The sequence below is a fragment of the Dasypus novemcinctus genome, chromosome 5, assembly GCF_030445035.2.
Source record: "Dasypus novemcinctus isolate mDasNov1 chromosome 5, mDasNov1.1.hap2, whole genome shotgun sequence".
NCBI lineage: Eukaryota > Metazoa > Chordata > Mammalia > Cingulata > Dasypodidae > Dasypus > Dasypus novemcinctus.
Window position 1 is genome coordinate 77231230 of NC_080677.1, and position 21749 is coordinate 77252978.

The 21749-nt window shown below is 38.0% G+C and overlaps 1 protein-coding gene across 9 annotated transcripts in view; it reads right to left on the minus strand.

Annotated features, from left to right (window-relative positions):
- Positions 1–21749, minus strand: part of CCDC146 (coiled-coil domain containing 146) — a 314795-nt gene that overhangs the window by 27552 nt on the left and 265494 nt on the right. For all 9 annotated transcript variants that reach the window (XM_058297955.2, XM_058297963.2, XM_058297965.2 and 6 more), the window contains 5 exons: positions 7614–7671; positions 5636–5812; positions 3886–3959; positions 2239–2466; positions 1422–1608 (listed from right to left, as the gene is read on the minus strand). In XM_058297955.2, the coding sequence (XP_058153938.1) occupies positions 1422–1608; positions 2239–2466; positions 3886–3959; positions 5636–5812; positions 7614–7671 (724 nt within the window). The remainder of the gene's footprint in view (positions 1–1421; positions 1609–2238; positions 2467–3885; positions 3960–5635; positions 5813–7613; positions 7672–21749) is intronic.

The window sequence follows — 21749 nt, forward strand, 5'->3', positions numbered from 1 at the left end:
CTTAGAAAGCCTGTGGTCAGTCAAGGCAACTCTCCAAGGCCACTGTTGGCTCAGCATTCCTGGCTGTTTCCATCTTAAATTACCTCCACATCATCATGTACTTCCACAATTGCCACATCAGGGAGCAAAAAGCTAGTGAGTCCCACATTGGCAGTTAGATGGTCCAAATCAGAAGTCACTTCTCCCAGTAATCCAGTGGCCAGGTCTAGTCATCTGACCCTGCTCAACTGCAAGGGGAGCAAGGAAGTATACGGGTAATGAAGAAGAGAACTAGGTATAGGTGAGGATCAGAAATCTCTGCCACAGTTAGAAACTTCAGTTTAAATTCCTAAGTTCATGAACCTCATAAAGTTATGGGGCATGATATTCCTGAATAGAATACATCTAGATGGTGTCATCTCAGACTGCCCTCTTTCAGTAGCCCTTGGTCATTTTGCATAGGGAGTGCCAGTGAAGACAGAAAAGAATCAGAGTAAGAAGGAAGTGGACTTGGCCCAGTGGTTAGGGCGTCCGTCTACCACATGGGAGGTCCATGGTTCAAACCCCGGGTCTCCTTGACCCGTGTGGAGCTGGCCCACGGGCAGTGCTGATGCGTGCAAGGAGTGCCATGCCATGCAGGGGTGTCCCCCGTGTAGGGGAGCCCCATGCGCTAGGAGTGCGCCCTGTAAGGAGAGCCGCCCAGTGCGAAAGAAAGTGCAACCTGCCCAGGAATGGCTCCACACACACGGAGCATTGATGCAACAAGATGACGCAACAAAAAGAAACACAGATTCCCGTGCCACTGACAACAGAAGCGGACAGAAAGAAGAACATGCAGCAAATGGATACAGAGAACAGACAACTGGGGCGCGGGGGGAAGGGGAGAAAAATAAATAAAATAAATCTTTAAAAAAAAAAAAAAAGAATCGGAGTAAGAGACCTAAAGACCCACACTGAGAGCACAGGAGGAGGAAGGTAACAGTTATTGAGTGCCCTCTGACAGTTATTGAGTGACCACCCTGATCTCCTTGACCAGCCTTCGCTAATCAGTGATGGAGGCAGACTGACCACATAAATTTGCATGATTTCATCTGGTCCCCAATTGTTATTGTCTGCCCTGACATCATTCTGGATCTGACTCTTTGGATTGCAGTGGTCCACTGGGTCCTACCCTGCAGTGAGTTCTCTTCTTTAACTAGAAGGCCCAATCACTTCTGTGGCCAGGCTGGTTCCTGATCCAAACACAGCATTTCTCCAATCTTGGGCTAGCAAGAAACAGATTGAAACATTACAAGACTATAGCTTCCATAATAGGTTTGGTGGATTTTTAAAAGCAACTTTTTGGTGTGTTCTTTTCCTTCTTTCTTCATTGATAGCAAAAACAACCTTTTAAAATATTTTTACTTCAAAAGACTGCATGGAGCTAAAAATCAGATACCCACCTCTAACAGAAGCCTGCGATGCAGTGCTTGAGTTTGAGTCAGTGCCTCTGAAGACATTTTCAAGAGCAACTCTAACTTTTTTAAATTTCGAAAATCTCGGTCTTTCTCTCTTTGCTTACGAGAAAGTTCATCATGGTAGCTCTGCTTGTCGATGAGGGAGTTTCGTAAATTGAGATCCAAGATCCCTCTGTTCCAGGTAAAGAGAGAAAATGACAGTGGCTTGCCATCAGTTCCCCTTCATGCTTTTCAAATCTTATCAAGACAGCATGCCCAACATTTATGCACTTACTATTTTCATGTTAGAATAATACATTGTATACAATGCCAAAAGCAACTTTGTTTGCAACTTGGTATCATTTAGAGCCACAATATTATAGAACCCCCAAGTGTAACAACAGATTAGCAGAGACAGAAACCATGTTTTCCCTGAAATTTTACTTAAAAATAGAAAGTAAAAACTGCCCAGGGGAAGATACCATGAATTCTCTCCTGTTAGGAAAAAGTCTTGATTGCCTCAGAAATACCACTTGTTTGTTGGAAAAATCCTTGAACTATAATTAATATAATGAAGCATATTTCAGATACTTACAGCATACAACAGATTGTATCCTAAGATTGGGACACAAGGAAAAAGTTCAGTAAAAGGTGAAAAAAAATTCAAAATGCTTTAACAAAATATTTTTATTAGTAGTAAAAAGTGTATTTTAAATTCTGTATGTTTACTGAATCAACATAAAAATGTTTGAGATTGTGTTTTGAATCCTGAGGTAAGAATCCAAGAAACATTTAGATGAGAGAACACACATCTGTAACTAACCTTTCAGTTAGCAAAGTTGCCTCATTCTCTCTGGTTAATTCCAATAGTTTGACCAGTTGGTTGTATTCTCGTTCCTTGACTTCAAGTAATGCCCGTTTGCCTTCGACTTCCTTTATTACATCCTCCTTCTCTTCCAATATAGCACTGATTTTATTTTCAACTTTCTTTAGGGAGTCATTTAGCTCTTTGAATTCAAATTCCAAGACTAATTTTTTCTTTTCCATTTCTCTGTGGGGAAAAATTATATATGTGTGTGTCTCATGTGCATGTGTTTCAATTTTCAGGAGTTACAGTATACACCATTTTATTATATTGCAAACTACATGTTTGTTTTATTCTGAGCCCATGCTGTCCTTCCCTTTTCTTATTTCCTGAACAGTTAGCAGAAGAGCTAGTCATACATTTAGTGAGCCCGGAAGTGGGGTTAAGACTACAGATGAGTGGGACTTTGAGGCTTTTGAGGCTACTGAGTGCCACTGAGGGTAAGAATTTGCCAAAACTCTCCCCACCCCTCACCCCTCACCCCTCAATGGCTACCATCTCCTGGGATTTCATCCCCATTCTAACCAACCTCCCAGAATTGACATGAATTTTTCAAGTTTGGTGCTGGCAGGCTTGGTCATTACTAGCGTCTTCTCCTTTTATTCCCTCTTCTTTTAAGAGAAGTTACCAGAAAAATTATTGCTTCTTTAGAATTTTTAAAATCTTTGCTTATCTTTAAATTTTGTGGTTCTCCTCACTCCTGAGAATTTTTCCAGGGACCTCTGCCCCAAATTTACTCTGAATGGTTGTTGGACGTGTGAACAGGTGGCAAAAAGGAGTTACGACTGATGTGGGCTATGGGTGGGAGGCTCTTCATCTCTTTGTAGATGACCTAAGCTGTCTGTGACTTGTGGGTGTGGGATAGTAAGAGGCTGCAGTCCTGCCCTTGGTGACCATGGCAATGACTCCAGTCACAGTTTAGCAATGCAAACTCCATAAACTTTAAATGTTCAAGGAAAATGCAAACCAAATGTGCAAAAAGCTTATCTAGAATGCATAAGGTCCATGCTGAAAGCTTACCTAGGATGTGGATGATATATGCTAATTCAAGCCTTTGAGCACTGAAACAAAGAACAATTTGACCCTTCCTCTCTGTATAAAAGGAACTAAAAATTCTTGTTCAGGGCTCGGGTTTGAAACAGAAAGCTCCCGAGTCCAGCCAGCCATCAATAAATCATTTTTCCTTCTCAGAATCACTCCTGAGTCCTGGCCTTTCTGTACGCAAATAATTGAACCTCTCTCAACTTCTACAACACTGCCACCTGAGATTTTGGTGCTGGCTGCTTTGCATACTTCCAGACTATGAAATACTATACAATTCAAATAAATGTATAAATTAGAAAGATGATCTTGCCCCATCACAATGGCATTTAAATAAGTGTTAATAACTAATCAGTCATTTGCTATACTTTCTTTTAATGAACTTCATACACACAACCTAAACAAGGCAAAAAAGCAGGTATTTCCAAAATTATAAGAGAAGTTTGATAGGTTTTGAATAGAATTTGTTTGTGTTCAGTGGTTAAGTTTCTTGTTATACTGTGAACATATAATTTGAGGGAGAGTGGGCTGGGAGGGATGGAAAATAAAAATATTAAATCATACACTTTTTTGCGGGTTATTTTTTCTATCTCTTTTCCAATTTGTACAGGAATGGCTTGATGGTGAACCACGTCATCCTAGTAAAGAAATGGAGTCATGTTAAATTATGCAGTCTTAGAACTGAAGCAATTAAGATAAGCAAGTTAAATAGGAGAGAAAAAAGAATTGCAATACATAGAACTCTTACTGTATGTCTGTACCATGCAAGATAATTTACTTGCTCCATTGGATACCACTTTAAAAGGAGGTAACTGAATTTAACGAATACTACTGATGCTCTGCCCATATTCCCTTTACTGAGGTACCTCATCCCTCAGTTGCTTGTAGGTTGGCTGCTAAGTGCTCATGCTTGTTCTTCTCTCCATAGAATTGTTCCTGGCTAAGGAGAGCTGCTTTATCACGAAATGCAGGGGTGGGGGTGAAGTGGGAAGGTGGTGCAGTTGCGACCAATCGCTAAATGATGCCATGATATCCCAGCCCAGCCCCCTTGTCTCTGGGTGGGACAATGTCTGTGGTGCAGTTCATGCTCCAGATCAGATTGAGGCTAGAGTTCTCCTAAAACCACATATTTGCCTGTTTTTTCTGCCAACTCTCTCCTGCTTCTCTCATTCCTGGGATTCTTCCCAGAGAAGGATTCTCCTGTCAATGAATCCTTGTCTCAGAATGTGCTGCTAGGAAACCCTACCTAAGACTCCTGCTAAGAGAAGTTAAATAATTTACAGACTAACACAGCTCCAAAGCAGCAAGGCCAAGTCAGAAGTTAGTTTGTCTACCACTTTCTACCATGCTCTGTGGATTCATGGAAGGTTCGGTTTAAACCTCAAGAGTCTTATGGACATGGAAGGGTTATGGAAGAGCCACTGGACTTTGGGGTCTGGGGTCACACACACGTGTGGCAGTTCAGCACGGTCACTGCAGTGTGATTTGGTGGGACATTTCTCCAAGGAATCTAGCTCAGTCTCAAGGCAGATTCAGGTTTCCTGAGGCCAGTTCTTGTTCATTGGGGCGACCCTCTTTAAGAAAGAGTAAAAAATTACAAATGCTAAATTAGGTACAAGGCTTGAAAGGGGTCCATGCAAATGAAGAGCCTGAAGCTTAAGCTTCATTAGATTCCTGGTAAATCTGTCTCTGTTCAGTCCCTAATGTCCAAATAGCAGTTAGGCACATCTTGGCTGACTGCTCTAAATCTATTAAGGAAAAAGAGGTCATTGTCCTCTAAGTCAAGTAAGTTCAGATGAGTTGTTTTTTAAAACAAATCTAGGTTATTTCAATGTTTTTGGGGGTTATTATACTTTTTTTTTTTCAAAATAAAATGCATTTTGAGTCATTACTTCTTAGAACATAAATATAGGGCCCAAATTACTTTTATGGTGAGAATCAAGCAGATAAGGACAAAGTAATACAAATATATACAAGATATTAGGACATTTCATTGTTATTTAAGGAAATGTCTGCATTTGTGACACTCATTTCCATTATTCATTCCATTATTCCATTATTCAGAAACGTTTGGCTAGGGGTCTTTACCCAGGGTCAAGGCTCCAAATTAGACTGATATTAGCAAAAAGCCTAAAGTCTTTTGTGAATTCCCAGAGTCCAGGTTAAATTGATAGGATCAATCACAATCCAGAAATTTCAGTTTGCATGACTGGGCTCCTCTTTATCAAACCTACATAGTCAATCTTGACACCTGTGGGTTTTTACATCCATGCAGGTACAATGTTTAAGTATTTATGAACTAAAAGTATCACACCTTTAGGTTGATTTGATAGTCCAACAATTCTTCTAGGTCTTTCTGCTCCTTTAGTGATTGCTTCTGCTTGGATGTCAAATCTTCCCGTAAGTTTTTAATTTCTAATTTCTTCTGCATTATTTCTTTACGCAATTCTTCAGTGCTTTCTTTTAATATTTTCACCTTCTTTTCCATTTCCTTTAAGAATCATGAAAACTATCAGATTTTATAGTGTAAAGCAAACACTAAACCTAAGAACTGAATTAATAATTTTCTTCACCATTTTGATATTACTTGTTTTGAGGCTCATGAACTGTTTCTCACAAAGTTAAATGCAGCGTATGATTTCTGACATATTCAATAAAGAAATGTTTTGCATTCAAATTGAGCTCTTATTTTTTACTAGTGATTTTTTTCTATTCTCCTACATTTTAAATGTTTATTTTTTCTAAGTTAATTTTTATACCAAAAATCATTAATGAAAATTTACAGCCTATTTTCTACTAGCTTTGTGATTTGAAAAAATCAGATGTAAATAATATTTAAATGTCTGCTTTATGGTTAGTCTAAATGCCACGTGGGAACTGAAGATTAGGGGGTACATGTTTGGACTATCCAACCCTTTGCACTCCTTAGTCCTCCACCTCCTCATTAATATTACTCTACAGCTCATGCACATTATTCCCACACTCACCCTACTCAAAATTCACAACAACACTTTGTTTCCCAGGTTTGATGATCGGGGGAGTGTATGACTTATGGGATAGGGCTGCCTCCTTATTCTCAGAAAATCCACAGTTAGAGATCACTAGGTAGATGGTCCATTCAACCTGTTCTGGGTTTCCTGTGTTATTTCCCTCTTTCCATTTCTGTTGGGAAAGGGTAAATTAGTAGTCCAGAGATCTGGACGTAAGATCCAAAATGCTTTTTCCCATAAAATCTGGGTTACAAATGGTGGTTCGGTGTACTTATGTAGAATTAATAGTAATTTAGTCTATGGTTAACAGGCTTTTGTTGACTTGGAGCTAAACCACCATCAACATGTTTTGAAATACAACCATTCAAAGGGTGGAAGCAATGCAAATTGCAATGATCTTTCTATTTACCCTCTATACAGAGCATAAAAAAGAGCCACAAATTTCTTCTATTTTGGTGTACACGCCCCTTTGCAATGTGACTTCTTCATCCTTCCTATTAAGAGGGAGGGCTTATTTCTCTATCCCTTGAATCTAGGCTTGGCAATGTCACTTCCTTTTACCAATAGGATTTTAGAAAAAATTATTTAAGCAGAGGCTCGATAAATCTTGCATGTTGGGTTTTGCCCTTTCTTGCTGCCAGTAACCCTTCTGCCATCATACGAACAAACCCGGGCTAGCCTCTTGGATGATGAGAGACACACGGCCTTTACCTCAGCTGAGTTTTCATCAATCTCCAGACAATACGCGAGGCTCCCTTAGAACAACTAGCCTGCCAACTGTTGACATATGAGTGAAGTCACTCTAGATCACCTCGACCCAGTTTAAGCCAGCTCAGACCAGAAGAAGTCAGAATCATGAAAGATAATAAGTAGTTGTTTCAAGCCACTAAGTCTTGGGGTAGTTTGTTATGCAGCAATAGATAACTGATACACCATCTTCATAAAAATTTCTTGTAATAAGCTTGAGATGCTCAGGAGGCTATGATGGCAATAGCTATAGCAAAAGTAATGTCTTAAAGTTCTAACCACAGAATCCTTTTATTCTTCTTCTGGAAACAAAGCAGATATTGTCCCACTAAAAACAGCCTAAATTAGCTGCCAAACAGCTAAAGCCTGTAACAGACATCGCCTGTGTTTACTCAAGCATTTACGCAGATATTCTGTTCAACATTACCCAAAGTTACAATTTTTGGACCTTTCAAATGTTTCAGGGTATGGTTATTTTGATAGATATTAATATTTATAAAAAGGGATGTTTGAATCCAGTTATAGTTAACAAATTCTAGATACTCTAAGACTTACTCCTGGCTTGGGTATCTTCTCAAATTCCTTTATAATGAGGGATTTTTCTTCTTGTAAGCTGCAAAACAAAACAAAAAAATCATGTTTAAAAAGCACAAAAGAGAAACCTATTTCTGTAGTAATAATTTTCTATTTCCTCTTCTCAGGATGCCCTTCCCATGCCTGTTTGCCAGGTAACCTGGTGTCCATTCTCTGTGATGGCTTTCCTGACTCCCTCAGGTCCACTTAGGTGTTTTCTCCTCCCTGGTATTCCCACTACGCTGTGCACACACACCCATGAGAGCACGCAGTGATATCATTACAACTGTTTGGGAACACGGGCCTCCCCTCTAGACTCAGACTCCTAGCAGGCGGGCTCTGGACTTTTTCTTCTTCATACCTGTAATGGACTAGTACCTGTCTGAATTACTGTAAGAGCCTCCCAACTGATCTCTTACCTTGCCTGACTCCACCCTTGCCCAGTAAAATCAATTCTCCCCATTGCACTGCTGGGAATTTTAAAAACTATAAACCAGATCATATAAACCTGCTTAATAGCTTCCCATTACACCTGGACCAAAATTAAACTCTTTTCCCAAGCCTTCATGGCCCTTTGTATTCTGCCTCTCCAGTCTCATTGCCTACCATTCTCTGCCTCCGGCCACCTTGGCCTTGTCATGACTGTTCCTTCCTCAAAGCACTCTGCCTTTCCTGTCCCTCCAACTGAGATATCTTTCCACAGATCTTTGCACACCTCACTCTCTATGTCATGAACATCTGTACTTGGTGTCACCTTCTCGTAGAGATGCTCTCATCTTATCTAAAACAGCATCAAAATACCTCATCACATTTTCCTTTTTCTGTTTTACTTTTCCTTTTAGTACCTGGCATTATATTAAATATTTGTTTATTTCTCCACTAGAAAACCAGCTCTAGGTTTCTAGGGAAGGGACTTTGTTTTATTTCCTGCTGTATCACCATTGCCTAAAAAGTGCCCACACATAGTTGGCACTGAGTAAATATTTGGGTGAATAAATCAATAAATGACATTACTTTTATTCTTGTTTTCATTATTTGAAGGGAAATAATTTTACCCTGGTTGAAGTAACATAAGGATCTGTATATGGAAATATACCTTTTTCATCACTTTCTTCTACATCCAGATTGGAGAAAAAGTTTATGGAAATCAAAGGTGTGGCGAGGATTTTTTCTATGAGCTCATATTTAGTTTTGTGTGGAGATTGCATCCCTGAGGTGTAATTTTAGAGGGGGGGCATCATAGAGAGAATCACAGAATGTTAGAGTCAGAAGAAACTTTAATGAGACCCAGATGCTGTTTAATAGGGACATGGAGACCCAAGGGATTAAATTAACATTTCAGGTGAAGGACAGATGGAGACCAGGAGCCAAGTGCAAATGAATGGTAGATGTGGGTATTTGAGAACAACTCTTTTTAATTTTGTTCCCATTCCAAACTATTAAAACTCTGATATGAACTCATAAGAAAACCAAGTAGCCACACATTGTCTATGCTTCTATCTCATGGTTGTTTGGCTAAGATCATAAGGATCTGCTTTTAGCCCTTGTGATGGACATATTACCATGTGTTCACCATACCATTTCTCCTTCCTGCACACATAGAAGGACAATATTTCACAGCTTCCTTTTAGCTTGTTTTGGGGCCATGGGACTAATTTTTTCCAATGAAAGGTGAATGGAAGTATCATTTGCCAGTCATAATAAACTTGGATAGTATGTGTTCCAGATGTCAAAGCTACAAGATAGTGGAGACTGCATGACTTGCGCTGGATGATGCTGTGAGCCAAAAACAAAATTTTATTATGTTATTTCCCTGAGATTCTAATGTATTTTTGTTGCCACTTAGCCTAGCTGAAGACTAAATTATTTTCTCATTCTCTTTGCTGTTTGTACAGATTCAATTACAGTGATGATTTTCAAATCCATATCTCCACTCAGAATTTTCTTGAAACTTTAACGTTTTATTTTCAAATTCTGTTTTAACAATTCCATCTGTGTTCTCAAGATATCTCAAACTAAAATTCATTGTCTTCCCCTCTGAAATTGTTCTTCTATTTTTTCTCTCAGTTAATGACATTTTAATTAATTTAATTTTCAAAATTATTAGTATGAGAATCATTTGTGACATCTTGCTATTCCCCAAAGAAATGATTCATTTCGTTTCTGTTCTTAAAACTGTTATTAATTTGTAATGTTGTCATTGCTATTGCCTTAATTGGTAATGTTGTCATTTCTCACTTGGACTATTAGAACGATTTCCTAACTGAAATTCCCCAATAATAATACATGACTGGCCATATAAATAGTTAAAATTATTCACTAAGCACAAATAGAAGATATAGGATCTATCTTCAAGGAGACTTCTACGCATGGAGATGAGAGTGTCAATGTAAAAAACCAAGCTGGTATAAAGTCACATTGAATGCTTTGGAGCTTCTCATCTGGGAGATATTTTGCAATATCTCACACAATAAATTATAGTTGATTATAAGAGGAGTGGGATGAATGTTCCAATTCAAGCCATGATGGACTATTAGGATGAAAATTTACCCCCTTGCCTTAAACAACTAAAAAATAACCCAAAATATATGAAATAATAGTTTTCAGACATCTGATAACAAGCAATACAAGACAGTGATCCCTGAAAATAGTGAAATAAATGAGTAAATTGCTCTAATTTACTGCTTGGAAAAAGTTTCCTGGTCACAGAGTAGGCAGGAGGGAACAGAACCTGGCAGTCTGGCTAAACTGAGGGATAGACTTTGGAGTTCAGGGTGGCCAAGAAAATGCTTGTGGGAAAAAACACACATGAGACAGAGAGCGTTCTGGAGATCTTCGGAAAATTCCTTTCAACTTTTGGCTAAGTAGTGATCTGTGCAAGCATGGGAGCAAACTAACCATGTTGGGGATAAAAGAAAAAAGAAAAAAGAAAATAGATGAACAATCTCCCCAGTTTACACAGAGCTGGGAATTGTCTGTGTACCAACCAGTGAATGTGAAAGACCTTCTCCTAATTCATTGGGATATCAAGTAGAGCCTTCAGAATGTTATGGCCTTAGTTGTGAGTCCAAATTAGCCCTAGATCAAAGGCTATTCTGGAACTACTCTAACAAAGCTTAAAAAACAAGAGGTGAAAGGATCAAACTGATTTCAAAAAACTTATCTATATCCCCAAACAGCAACCAACAATATGTAAAGGAAATCCAGCACCCAACAAGGTAAACATCAAGCATCCAATTAAAAATTGGTACTCATAAAAAGAAGTAGGAAAATCTAATCCATAATCAGAACAGACCTCAACATGACAGAAATCACAGAATTAGCAGACAAAGATGTTAAAACATTTATTATATATATACTCATAATTCAAGTAAGATAGAAAAAAATATGATCTTGACAAAGTGAGTAGTGGAAGATATAAAGAAAGACCAAATTTGAGTTTCTAGAGATGAAAAGTATTATATTAGAAAGGGAAAATACACTGAGTGGGATTAATAGCAGATTAGGAACTGTGGAAGAAAAGGTTAGCTAGCTCGAAGACACAGCAATAGAAACCATCCAAAATGAAATCAAAGAGAAAAAAGTTTTTAAAAATTGTACAGGGAATCAGAGAGCAGTGGGGCAATATTAATTTATCTAACATATGAGTAACTGGAGTCTCAGAAATGTTGGGGGTAGGAAAAACCTTTGAAAATAAAACCAGGCAGAAATTTTCCAAATTTAATACAAATTATAGTCTACAGATATAAGAAGGTCAAATCCAAGTAGAAAATATTCACAGAAAACCTCACCAAGATACAGCACATTGCTGAAACTAGTAATAAAGAAAAAATTTTAAAACAGAGACAAAAGATAAATTTCATACAGAGGAACAAAGGTAATAGCTATAGCACACTTGTCCTCAGAAACTAAACAAACATGAAAAGAATGGAGTGACATCTTCAAAGTACTGACTGAAAAGAAAATCTATCTAGCATATACGCCCAGCAAAATGAAGGTAAAATAAAATATATTTTTTTCAGATAAATAATAGCTGAGAAAATTCATAAAGGAATGGAAAATACCAGAAGTGGGAAATAGGTGGGTAAGTATAAAAGACATTTTTTCCTCATTTTGAAAACTCTTTTAAAGATAATTGACTTTAAAGAAAAAAACAACAGCGAAATATTGTGTGGCTTTAACATGTGGAAATAAAATGTATAGCACAAATCTTGGAAGTGAATAAATGGAAGTATACTATTGTAAGTTTGTTACACTGTGAAGTGGCATAATAGTATTTAAAGGTAGACTGAATAATGTAAAGATGTATGTTGTAAACCCTAGAGCAAACAGTAAAAAATAAACAAGCAAACATGAGGTATATATATAAGTAGTAAGCCATCAATGGGAAGTAAATGAAATAATAAAAAAACTCACTTAATGCAAAGAAGGCAGGAAAAGAGAATAAAAAACAAAGGCAAATATAAAGCAAGTAGAAAAATGGTATGATTAAATGTTAAAGTGATTAGAATCACTTTAAATGTAAATGGCCCAAATAATCTAACCAAAAGGCAGTGATTGTAAGGTTGGAGAAAAAAAGCAAGATATACTATAAAGCTACACTAATCATACAGATTAATGAAACATAACAGTTCAGAAATAGATTCATTCACATTTGGTAAATTGTTTTTCTACAAAGGTAGCAAGGCAATTAAATGAGGAAAGGATAATTTTTCAATAATAATGGATATCCACATGCAAAAAATGAATCTTAACCTTTGCCTCATGCAATATACAAAAATTAACCTGAAATGGGTCACAGACGTAAATGTAAGAGCTAAAATTATGAAACTTTTAGAAGAAAACAGAAAATCCTTGTGACCCTGGGTTAGGCAAAGATTTCTTGAATAGAACTGACAAGGCATGAGTATTGACAATAAAACAAATAAATTGGACATCAACAAATTTAAAACTTTTGCTTTCAAAAGGCACTGCTAAGGAAATGAAAATGGTGGTAAAAACTTGGGGAAAATAATTGAAAAACAAATATCTGATGAAGACTTTATACTTGGAATACATAAAAACTCTAAGAACTCAATAGTAAAAAGACAAACTCTGGGAAGTAGATGTGTCTCAAGCAATTGAGCTCCCACCTACCAAATGGGAGGTCCCCAGTGCCTTCTAAAGAAGACAAGCAAGACAGTGAGCTGACACAATGGGTAGGCACAGCGAGCTGACACGACAAGATGATGCAACAAGAGACATGAGGAAAACATAATGAAAGACACAACAAAGGATGCAGAGGTGCCTCAAGTGGTTAGGCACCTCTCTCCCACATCAGATGTTCCAGGTTCTGTTCCTGGTGCCTCCTAAAAAGAAGACAATACATAACAAACAAACACAGCAAATGCAAACAATGAGGGGGTGGGGAGAAATAAATAAATAAAATAAATCTAAAAAAAAAAAAGATAAATGCTATTAAAAATGGGCAAAAGATTTAGCAGACATGCCACCACCAAAGAAGATATACAAATAGCAAATAACATAAAATGATATGCAACATCTTTAGTCATTAGGAAAATGCAAATTCAAACCAAATGAGATACTACTACACACTCACTAGAATGACTACATTTAAAAGGTCTGAAAATATAAAGGATTGACAAGGTACTGAAGCAACTGCAACTCTCAAATATTGTTAGTGGGAATGCAAAGTATCCATTTTGGAAAAGAGTTGGGAAGTTTTAAAATAAAGTTAAACATAAACATACACTTACCATATGACCCATAAATTTCTCTTCTAGGTATTTACCTAAGAAAATGAAAATTTATGTCCACCAAAAACTTGCACTCAAATATTCAGAGCAGTATATACTCAGCCTATTTGTATACTTTAGATCAGTTTTGATTGTATTATATGTAATAGTTCCAAGGATTTGCTTTTTAAAATCCTTTCACCTTCTATGAAACATCCAGGAATCATTCATTCTTTCAACAAAAATTTATTGAGGATTTACTATATGCCAGGGTGCTATTCTAGGTATCCTAGAATATCAATAAATATTCAATAAATAAGACAAAATATCAATAAATAACACAAAATAAGACAAAGCTCTTCCTTCATAGCACTTGCATTTTAATCATTGGGATATTATGTAACAAAATAAATAATATAATGTCAGGTAATGATAAATGCTATGTAGTGACAGAGAAAAAGTAAGGGGCTAGAGTATGAACTTGTGGTGGAGTGAATGTGGGCCTATATTCTAGGGCTCTTGGAGGAGATGGCACTCAAACTGAGACCTGAATAAAGTGAGGGTTAAGATAATAATAATTAAAAAAAACTCACAAAAAAGCATTCCAGGTAAAGGAAGCAAAGATCCTGAGGCGGAAGCAAGTTTGGTGATTTCAGGAGGAAGAAGAGGAAGCTCCATGTAGCTAGAGAGAATGAGGTTGACGGAGATTAGAGGAGATGAAGTAGTAGAGATATGCTAAGGGTGATATTGGTAGCAGTGGTGGTAAAAAGTGGCATCCAAAATTCAGGATTTATATTTCAAGGTGGGGCTGTCATGACTTAGTGACTGAATGGATGTGAGGTATGAGACAAAGAGAGAAATTAAAGATGATTCCTAAATTTTTGGATTGAACAGCTAGCTGGATGATAATGCTAGATTTACTTAGGTGGGGAAAGTTTAGCAAGGACTGAATTTGGGTGGGAAATTAATGATTCTGTTTCAGACATGTTACTTTTAAGATGTCTATTAGGTATACAATTAGAGCGGTCAAGTGGCATTAGGGTAAATGGATCTGGAGCTCAGAAGAAATGGTGAAGCTAGAGACAGAAATTTGGTATTCTTCAGCATTATATTTGAACTGAATTTTAGTAGATAGCATATACTTGAGTGAATTTTTAAAATCCATTCCTAAAATTTCTGTTTTTCAATTTGCGTGTTCAGTCTGGTATGAATTTTTTTTTTTACCCTGTTTAGGGTTCAATGAGCTTCTGGAATCTGTAGGTGTATGTCTTTCACCAAAGTTGGAATATTTTCAGCCATTATTTTTCAAATATTTTGTCATTACTATGTTCTTTCTATTCTTCTATTGGAACTCTGATGACACAAATTAGACCTTTTGTTATGGTCTCATGGGTGCCTAAGGCTCTGTTGATTTTTGTTCAATCTTTTTTCTATTCAGATTGGATGATTTACATTTATTTATCTTCAAGTTCAATGACTTCTGTCATTTCCAATCTTCTATTGAGTCATCCAATGAGTTTTTTACTTGTTACTGTATTTTCCAGTTTTAAATTTTCCACTAAGGTCTTTCTACACATTTTTCCATTTGTTTTAGAAGTGTTTGCAGTTACTGGTCTGAACATTTGTATATGAGTTGCTTTAAAGTCTTTGTAAGATATTTCTAACATCTGAGTCATCTTGATATTTTTGTCTGTTGTCTTTTCTCATGCAACTTAATATTTCCATTGCTTTTGTTATGCTGAAAAACTTTGGATTGTATCACAGACATTTTGGGTATTATATAATGAGATCCTTAATCTTATTTAAATCCTGTGAATGATATTGATAATTCTGTATTAGCTGGCAATCAGCCTGGCTAAGTTCAGGTGACAAGATCCAACCAATCTGGGAGCTGTGGTTTCAATGTCAGTTCAGTTTTTAGTGCCTCTCTTTTTTTAAAGATTTATTTATTTCTCTCCCCTGCCCCCCTCCCCTCTCCCCCCTTAGTTGTCTCCTCTTTGTGTCCATTCGCTGTGTGTTCTTCTGTGTCCACTTCTATTCTTGTCAGTCTCTTTTTTTGTTGCGTTATCTTGCTGCATCAGCTCTCTGTGTGTGTGGCGCCACTCTTGGGCAGGCTGAACTTTACGTGCTGGGCGGCTCTCCTTATGGAGTGCAATCCTTGCACATGGGGCTCCCCTACGCCGGGGACACCCCTGCGTGGCAATGCACTCCTTGCACACATCAGCACTGCATGTGGGCTAGCTCCACATGGGTTAAGGAGGTCCTGGGTTTGAACCACAGACCTCCCATGTGGTAGGCATAGGATGCTCTATCCATTTGGCCAAGTCTGCTTCCCTTTAGCATCCTTTTAGTGCTATTCAGACCTATTTTTAAAAAATTTTATTGATGTATATCATCCATACATGAACACACATAAACAAAAGATATATAATAAAAGTTGTGAACTTGCAAAACAAACATGCATATCATCATACAGGGATCCCATACGTCACCTGGCAACTAACACTGTGCATTTTTGTGAAAAATTTGTTAAAAACTATGGAAGAGCATCATCAAAATATTACTAGTAATTATCTTACATTTTGTGTATTTTCCCTCAACCCACCTGATTGTTACTTTTTTTTTAAACTTGATTTTAAAACAAGTTTTAGACTATAGGAAAGTTACATAGAAAATATAGGGGACTCACATATATCCCACCTGTTCCCCTCTCACATTTTCCCCTATTAATAACACATACCTGTTCGTGTCCTGCTTTCAATTCTTCTGGGTATATACCGAATAGTGGGATTGCTGGATCATATGGCAATTCTTTAGTTAGTTTCCTGAGGAACAAACTGTCCTCCACAATAGCTGCACCATTCTACATTCCCACCAGCAGTGGATGAGTGTTCCCATTCCTCCACATCCTTTCCAATGCTTGTAGTTTTCAGGTTGTTGTTGTTTTTTTTTAAATAGCAGGCAGTCTAATAATGTAAGATGATAACTCATTGTAGTTTTGATTTGCATTTCCCTAATACCTAGTGATGCTCAGCATCTTTTCATGTGCTTCTTAGACATTTGTATTTCCTCTTTGGAAAAGTGTCTATTCATTCAAATCCTTTTTCCATTTTTTGAATGGGTTATCTTAATAAAATTTTCAAGATGTAAGGTTTCTTTATATATGCTGGATATTAGACTTTTATCAGATAAAGGGTTCTGCAATATTTTCTTCTATTGAGTAGGCTGTCTTTTCACTTTCTTGGCAAACTCCTTTGAAGCAAAAAAGATTTTAATTTTGAGAGTGTTCCATTTATCTATTTTATTTTTCATTGCTCACACATTGGGTGTAAAGTTTATGAAACCATTTCCTACTACAAGGTCTTGTAGATACTTCCCTGCACTATCTTCTAGGAACTTTACAATCTTGGCTCTTATATTTAGGTCTTTGATCCATTTTGAGTTAATTTTGGTATAGGATGTGAGATGGTGATCCTCTCTCATTCTTTTGGATATGGATATCCAGTTGTCCCAGGGCCATTGTTGAAGAAGCTATTCTGCCCCAGTTGAGTGAGCATCATGGCCTTGTTGAATATCAGTTGGCTGTATATATGAAGATCTATACCAGAACTCTCACTTTGGTTCCATTGGTCAGTATGTCTATTCTTGTGCCAATGCCCTGTAGTTTTGACCACTGTAGCTTTGTAGTATGCTTATCAGGTAGCATGCTTCCTCCAATTATTTCTTTTTCAATAAGATTTTGGCTATTCGGGGCCCCCTGCCCTTCCAAATAAATTTCATAAGTGGCTTTTCCAATTCAGTAAAAAATGTTGTAATTTTTATTGGAATTGTGTTAAATAGGTAGATCAATTTGGATAGGATAGACATCTTAATGATATTTAGTTTCCATCCCATGAACATGGAATATTCTTTCATTTATTTAGATCTTCTTTGATTTCCCTTGACAATGTTGTGTAATTTACTGTGTACAAGTTCTTTATATCCTTTAGTCGTTTATTCCTAAATATTTAATTCTTTTATTTGCTATTGTAAATGGTTTTTTTTTCTTGATTTCCTCTTCAGATTGCTCATTCATGTACAGAAGTACTACTGATTTTTGTGTGTTGATCTTTTTTTTTTAAGATTTATTTTTTATTTATTTCTCTCCCCTTCCTCCCCCTCCCCAACCCCAAATGCCTGCTCTCTCTATCCATTTGTTATGTGTTCTTCTGTGTCCACTTGTATCCTTGTCAGTGGCACTGGGAATCTGTGTCTCTTTTTTTGTTGTTGTTGCATCATCTTGCTGCATCAGCTCTTCGTGTGTGCGGTACCACTCCTGGGCAGGTTTTTTTTTTTTTTTTTAAATTTCCCCCCCTCCCCTGGTTGTCTGTTCTTGGTGTCTATTTGCTGCGTCTTGTTTCTTTGTCCGCTTCTGTTGTCGTCAGCGGCACGGGAAGTGTGGGCGGCGCCATTCCTGGGCAGGCTGCTCTTTCTTTTTCACGCTGGGCGGCTCTCCTCACGGGCGCACTCCTTGTGCGTGGGGCTCCCCCACGCGGGGGACACCCTTGCGTGGCACGACACTCCTTGCGCGCATCAGCGCTGCGCATGGCCAGCTCCACACGGGTCAAGGAGGCCCGGGGTTTGAACCGCGGACCTCCCATATGGTAGACGGACGCCCTAACCACTGGGCCAAAGTCCGTTTCCCAATCCTGGGCAGGTTTGACTTTCCTTCATGCTGGGCACCTCTCCTTATGGGCTGCACTCATTGCGTATGGGGCTCCCCTATGCGGGGGACAGCCCTGTGTGGCATGGCAATCTTTGCACACATCAGCACTGCACATGGGGCCAGCTCCACATGGATCAAGGAGGCCCTGGGTTTGAACCATGGACCTCCCATATGGTAGGTGGATGCTCTATCCATTGAGCCAAGTCCACTTCCCTGTGTGTTGATCTTATATCCTGCCTATTTACTGTACTTGTTTATCAGCTCTAGAAGCTTTGTTGTAGATCTTTCAGGGCTTTCTATATATAGGATCATGCCATCTGCAAATTGTGGAAATTTTACTTCTTCCTTTCCAATTTGGATGCCTTTTATTTCCTTTTCTTACTTAAGTGCTCCAGCAATTACATCTAATACAATGTTAAATAAGAGTGATAGTGGACATTCTTGTCCTGTTCTAGATCTTAGAGGGAGAGTCTTTAACATTTCACTGTTGAGTATGATGTTACTCTGGGTTTTTCATATACATTCTCTATCATGTTGAGGAAGTTTCCTTTTATTCCTATCTTTTGCAGTGTTATTTTACAATAAAGATGCTGTATCTTGTTAAATTCTTTTTCTGCCTCAATAGAGATGATCATGTGATTTTTTTTTTTTTAATATGTGTAGCAGTTTGATATAGGTATGAATTCCAAAAATAGATACTGAATTATGTTGGGTAATTTGGTCTGTACCTGGGCATGATTAAATTATGATTAGGGCTTTGATTGGGCTACCTCATTAGGGCATTGAGTTCCCACCCCTTGGTGGGTGGGGACTCATAGATAAAAGACATGGCAAAGGACAGAGTTGAAGGTTCTTAATGTTGGAGTTTTGATGTTGGATTTTGGTGAAGTCTTAAAATGGAGCCCTGGGAAGTAAGCACACAGAGGAAAGAGAAGCAAGCACCAGAAAGAGAGGATGCTGAGCCCAGAAAGAAGCATGACCCAGGAAAAGAGGAACCCAGGAAGCCTGAACCCTTGCAGATGTTGGCAGCCATCTTGCTCCAACATGTGAAAGTAGACTTCGGTGAGGGAAGTAACTTCTGCTTTGTGTTCTTGTATCTGTAAGCTCCTACCCCAAACAAATACACTTTACAGAAACCAATGCATTTCTGGTATTTTGCATTAGCATCCCTTTGGCTGGCTAATACAATATGTTAATGTGGTATATTACATTAAATTTCTTATGTTGAACCATACTTGTATACCTGGGATAAAGCCCACTTGATCATGGTGTATAATTTGTTTGATGTGTTGTTTAATATTATTAGCAAGTATTTTGTTGTGGATTTTACAATCTAAGTTCATTAGAGAGATGGTTTGTAGTTATCTTTTCTTGTGGCATCTTTATGTGGCTTTGATATTAGGGTACGGTAGGTATCATAGAATGAATTAGGTAATGTTCCCTCCACTTCTATTTTTTGGAAGAGTGTAAGGATGATTGGTGTTATTTCTTTCCAGAATGATTGGTAGAACTCACCCAAGAAGCCATCTGGTCCTGGGCTTTTCTTGGTTGGCCAGTTTTTCATGACTGATTCAGTATCACTACTTGTGAGTGGTCTCTTGAGTTCTTTTATTTTTTCTTTTGTCATTGTAGGTTGCTTGTGTGTTTCTAGAATTTTGTCCACTCATCTAGGTTATCCAGCTCATTGGCATACAATTCTTCAAAGCATCCTCTTGTTATACTCTTTATTTCTTTGGTTCAGTGGTGATATCCCCTCACTCATTTTTCATTTTATTTATTTGTCTCTTGTCTCTTTTTCTTTGTTAGTCTAGCTAAAGGTTTGTCAATTTTATTAATCTTCTCAAAGAACCAGCTTTTGGTTTTGTTAATTTTTTCAAGTGTTCTTTTTTATTCTAAATTTCATTTAGTTCTGCTCTAATCTTTATTTCCTTCTTTCTGTTTGCTTTGGCATTAGTTTGTTGTTCTTTTTCTAATTCTTCCAAGTGTGCAGTTAGGTCTTTTTAATACAGGCATTTATGGCTACAGATTTCCCTTTCAGCACTGCTTTAGCTGCATCCCGTTAGTTTTGATATATTGTGCTTTCATGTTCATTTGGTTCTAGGTAGTTACTCATTGCTTTTGCAATATCCTCCTTGACCCACTGATTGTTTAAGAGTTTGTTTTTAACTTCCATATATTTGTGCCTATTCTGGTTCTCTGGCCCTTATTAATTTCAAGCTTCAATCCATTGTGGTCAGAGAAATTACTTTGCATAATTTCAATCTTTATAAATTCATTGAGACTTTTTCCGCGACCTAGCATGGTGTGGTCTATCCTGGAGAATGATCCATGTGAACTTGAGAAGAATGTATAACTTGCTGTATTTGTGTGTAATGTTTTATATATGTTTATTAGTCTAATTCCTCTCATGTATTATTCAAGGTATCTATTTCCTTTTTTTTCTCTCTCTACCCAAGATGGGTTCCTTGTGTGTCTGCTTGTTGTCTGCTCATTGTCCTCCATTGGCTCTGCTTGTTGTGTCTGCTCATTGTCTCTGCTTGTTTTCTACTTGTCTTGTTTAAGGAGGCACTGGGAACTGAACCCAGGACCTCCCATGTGGGAGGTGGGTGCCCAAACATTTGAGCTACATTTACTCCCTGCTTGTTGTGTCTGCTCATTGTGTCTGCTTGTTCATCAGTTTGTCACATCAGCTCATTACATCAGCTAGTTGTGTCTACTTGTCTTCTTTAGGAGGCAGCAGGAACCAAACCCAGGACTTCACATGTGGGAGGTGGGTGCCGAACTGCTTGAGTCACATCTACTTACCTGTTTCTTTATTAACCCTCTGTTAAGGTGTTCTGTCTAATGGTGATAATGGCGTTTAAAAGTCCCCCACTATAATTGTAGAGGCATCTATTTTGCCACTGTTTGTTTCATGTATTTTTGGGCAACTTGAGGAGACGTATAAATATTTATGACTGTTCTTTCTTCTTTTGATAGATTATCCCTTGCATGAAAGTCTATTTTGTCCAATATTGGTATAGCTACTTTCACAATTTAAAAAAAAATCTTATTTCTTAACAACTTAAAAAAAAATTTCTCTCCCCTTCTCCCCCCGCCCCCCCCAGTTGTCTGCTCTCTGTGTCCGTTCACTGTGTGTGTTCTTCTGTCACTGCTTCTATCCTTATCAGCGGTACTGGGAATCTGTGTTTCTTTTTGTTGCGTCATCTTTTTGTGTCAGTTCTCCGTGTGTGCAGTGCCATTCCTGGGCAGGTTGCACTTTCTTTTGCACTGGGCGGCTCTCCTTATGGGGTGCACTCCTTGCGCATGGGTTCCCCTACGTGGGAGACACCCCAGCATGGCACAGCACTCCTTGTGCACATCAGCACTGCACATGGGCCAGCTCATCACACGGGTCAGGAGGCCCAGGGTTTGAACCTTGGACCTCCCATGTGGTAGGCAGACACCCTATCCATTGGGTCAAGTCCGCTTCCCTCCACAATTTTTTGATTATTGTTTCTGTGTAAAATCATTTTCCAACCTTTAACTTGCAATCTCCTTACATCCCTGGGTCTAAGATGAATTTCTTGTAGACAGCATATAGATGGGTCATACTTCCTTATCCATTCTGCCAATCAGTGTGTTTGATTGGAGAGTTTAATCCATTAACATTCAACATTATGACTGAAAAGGCAGTAC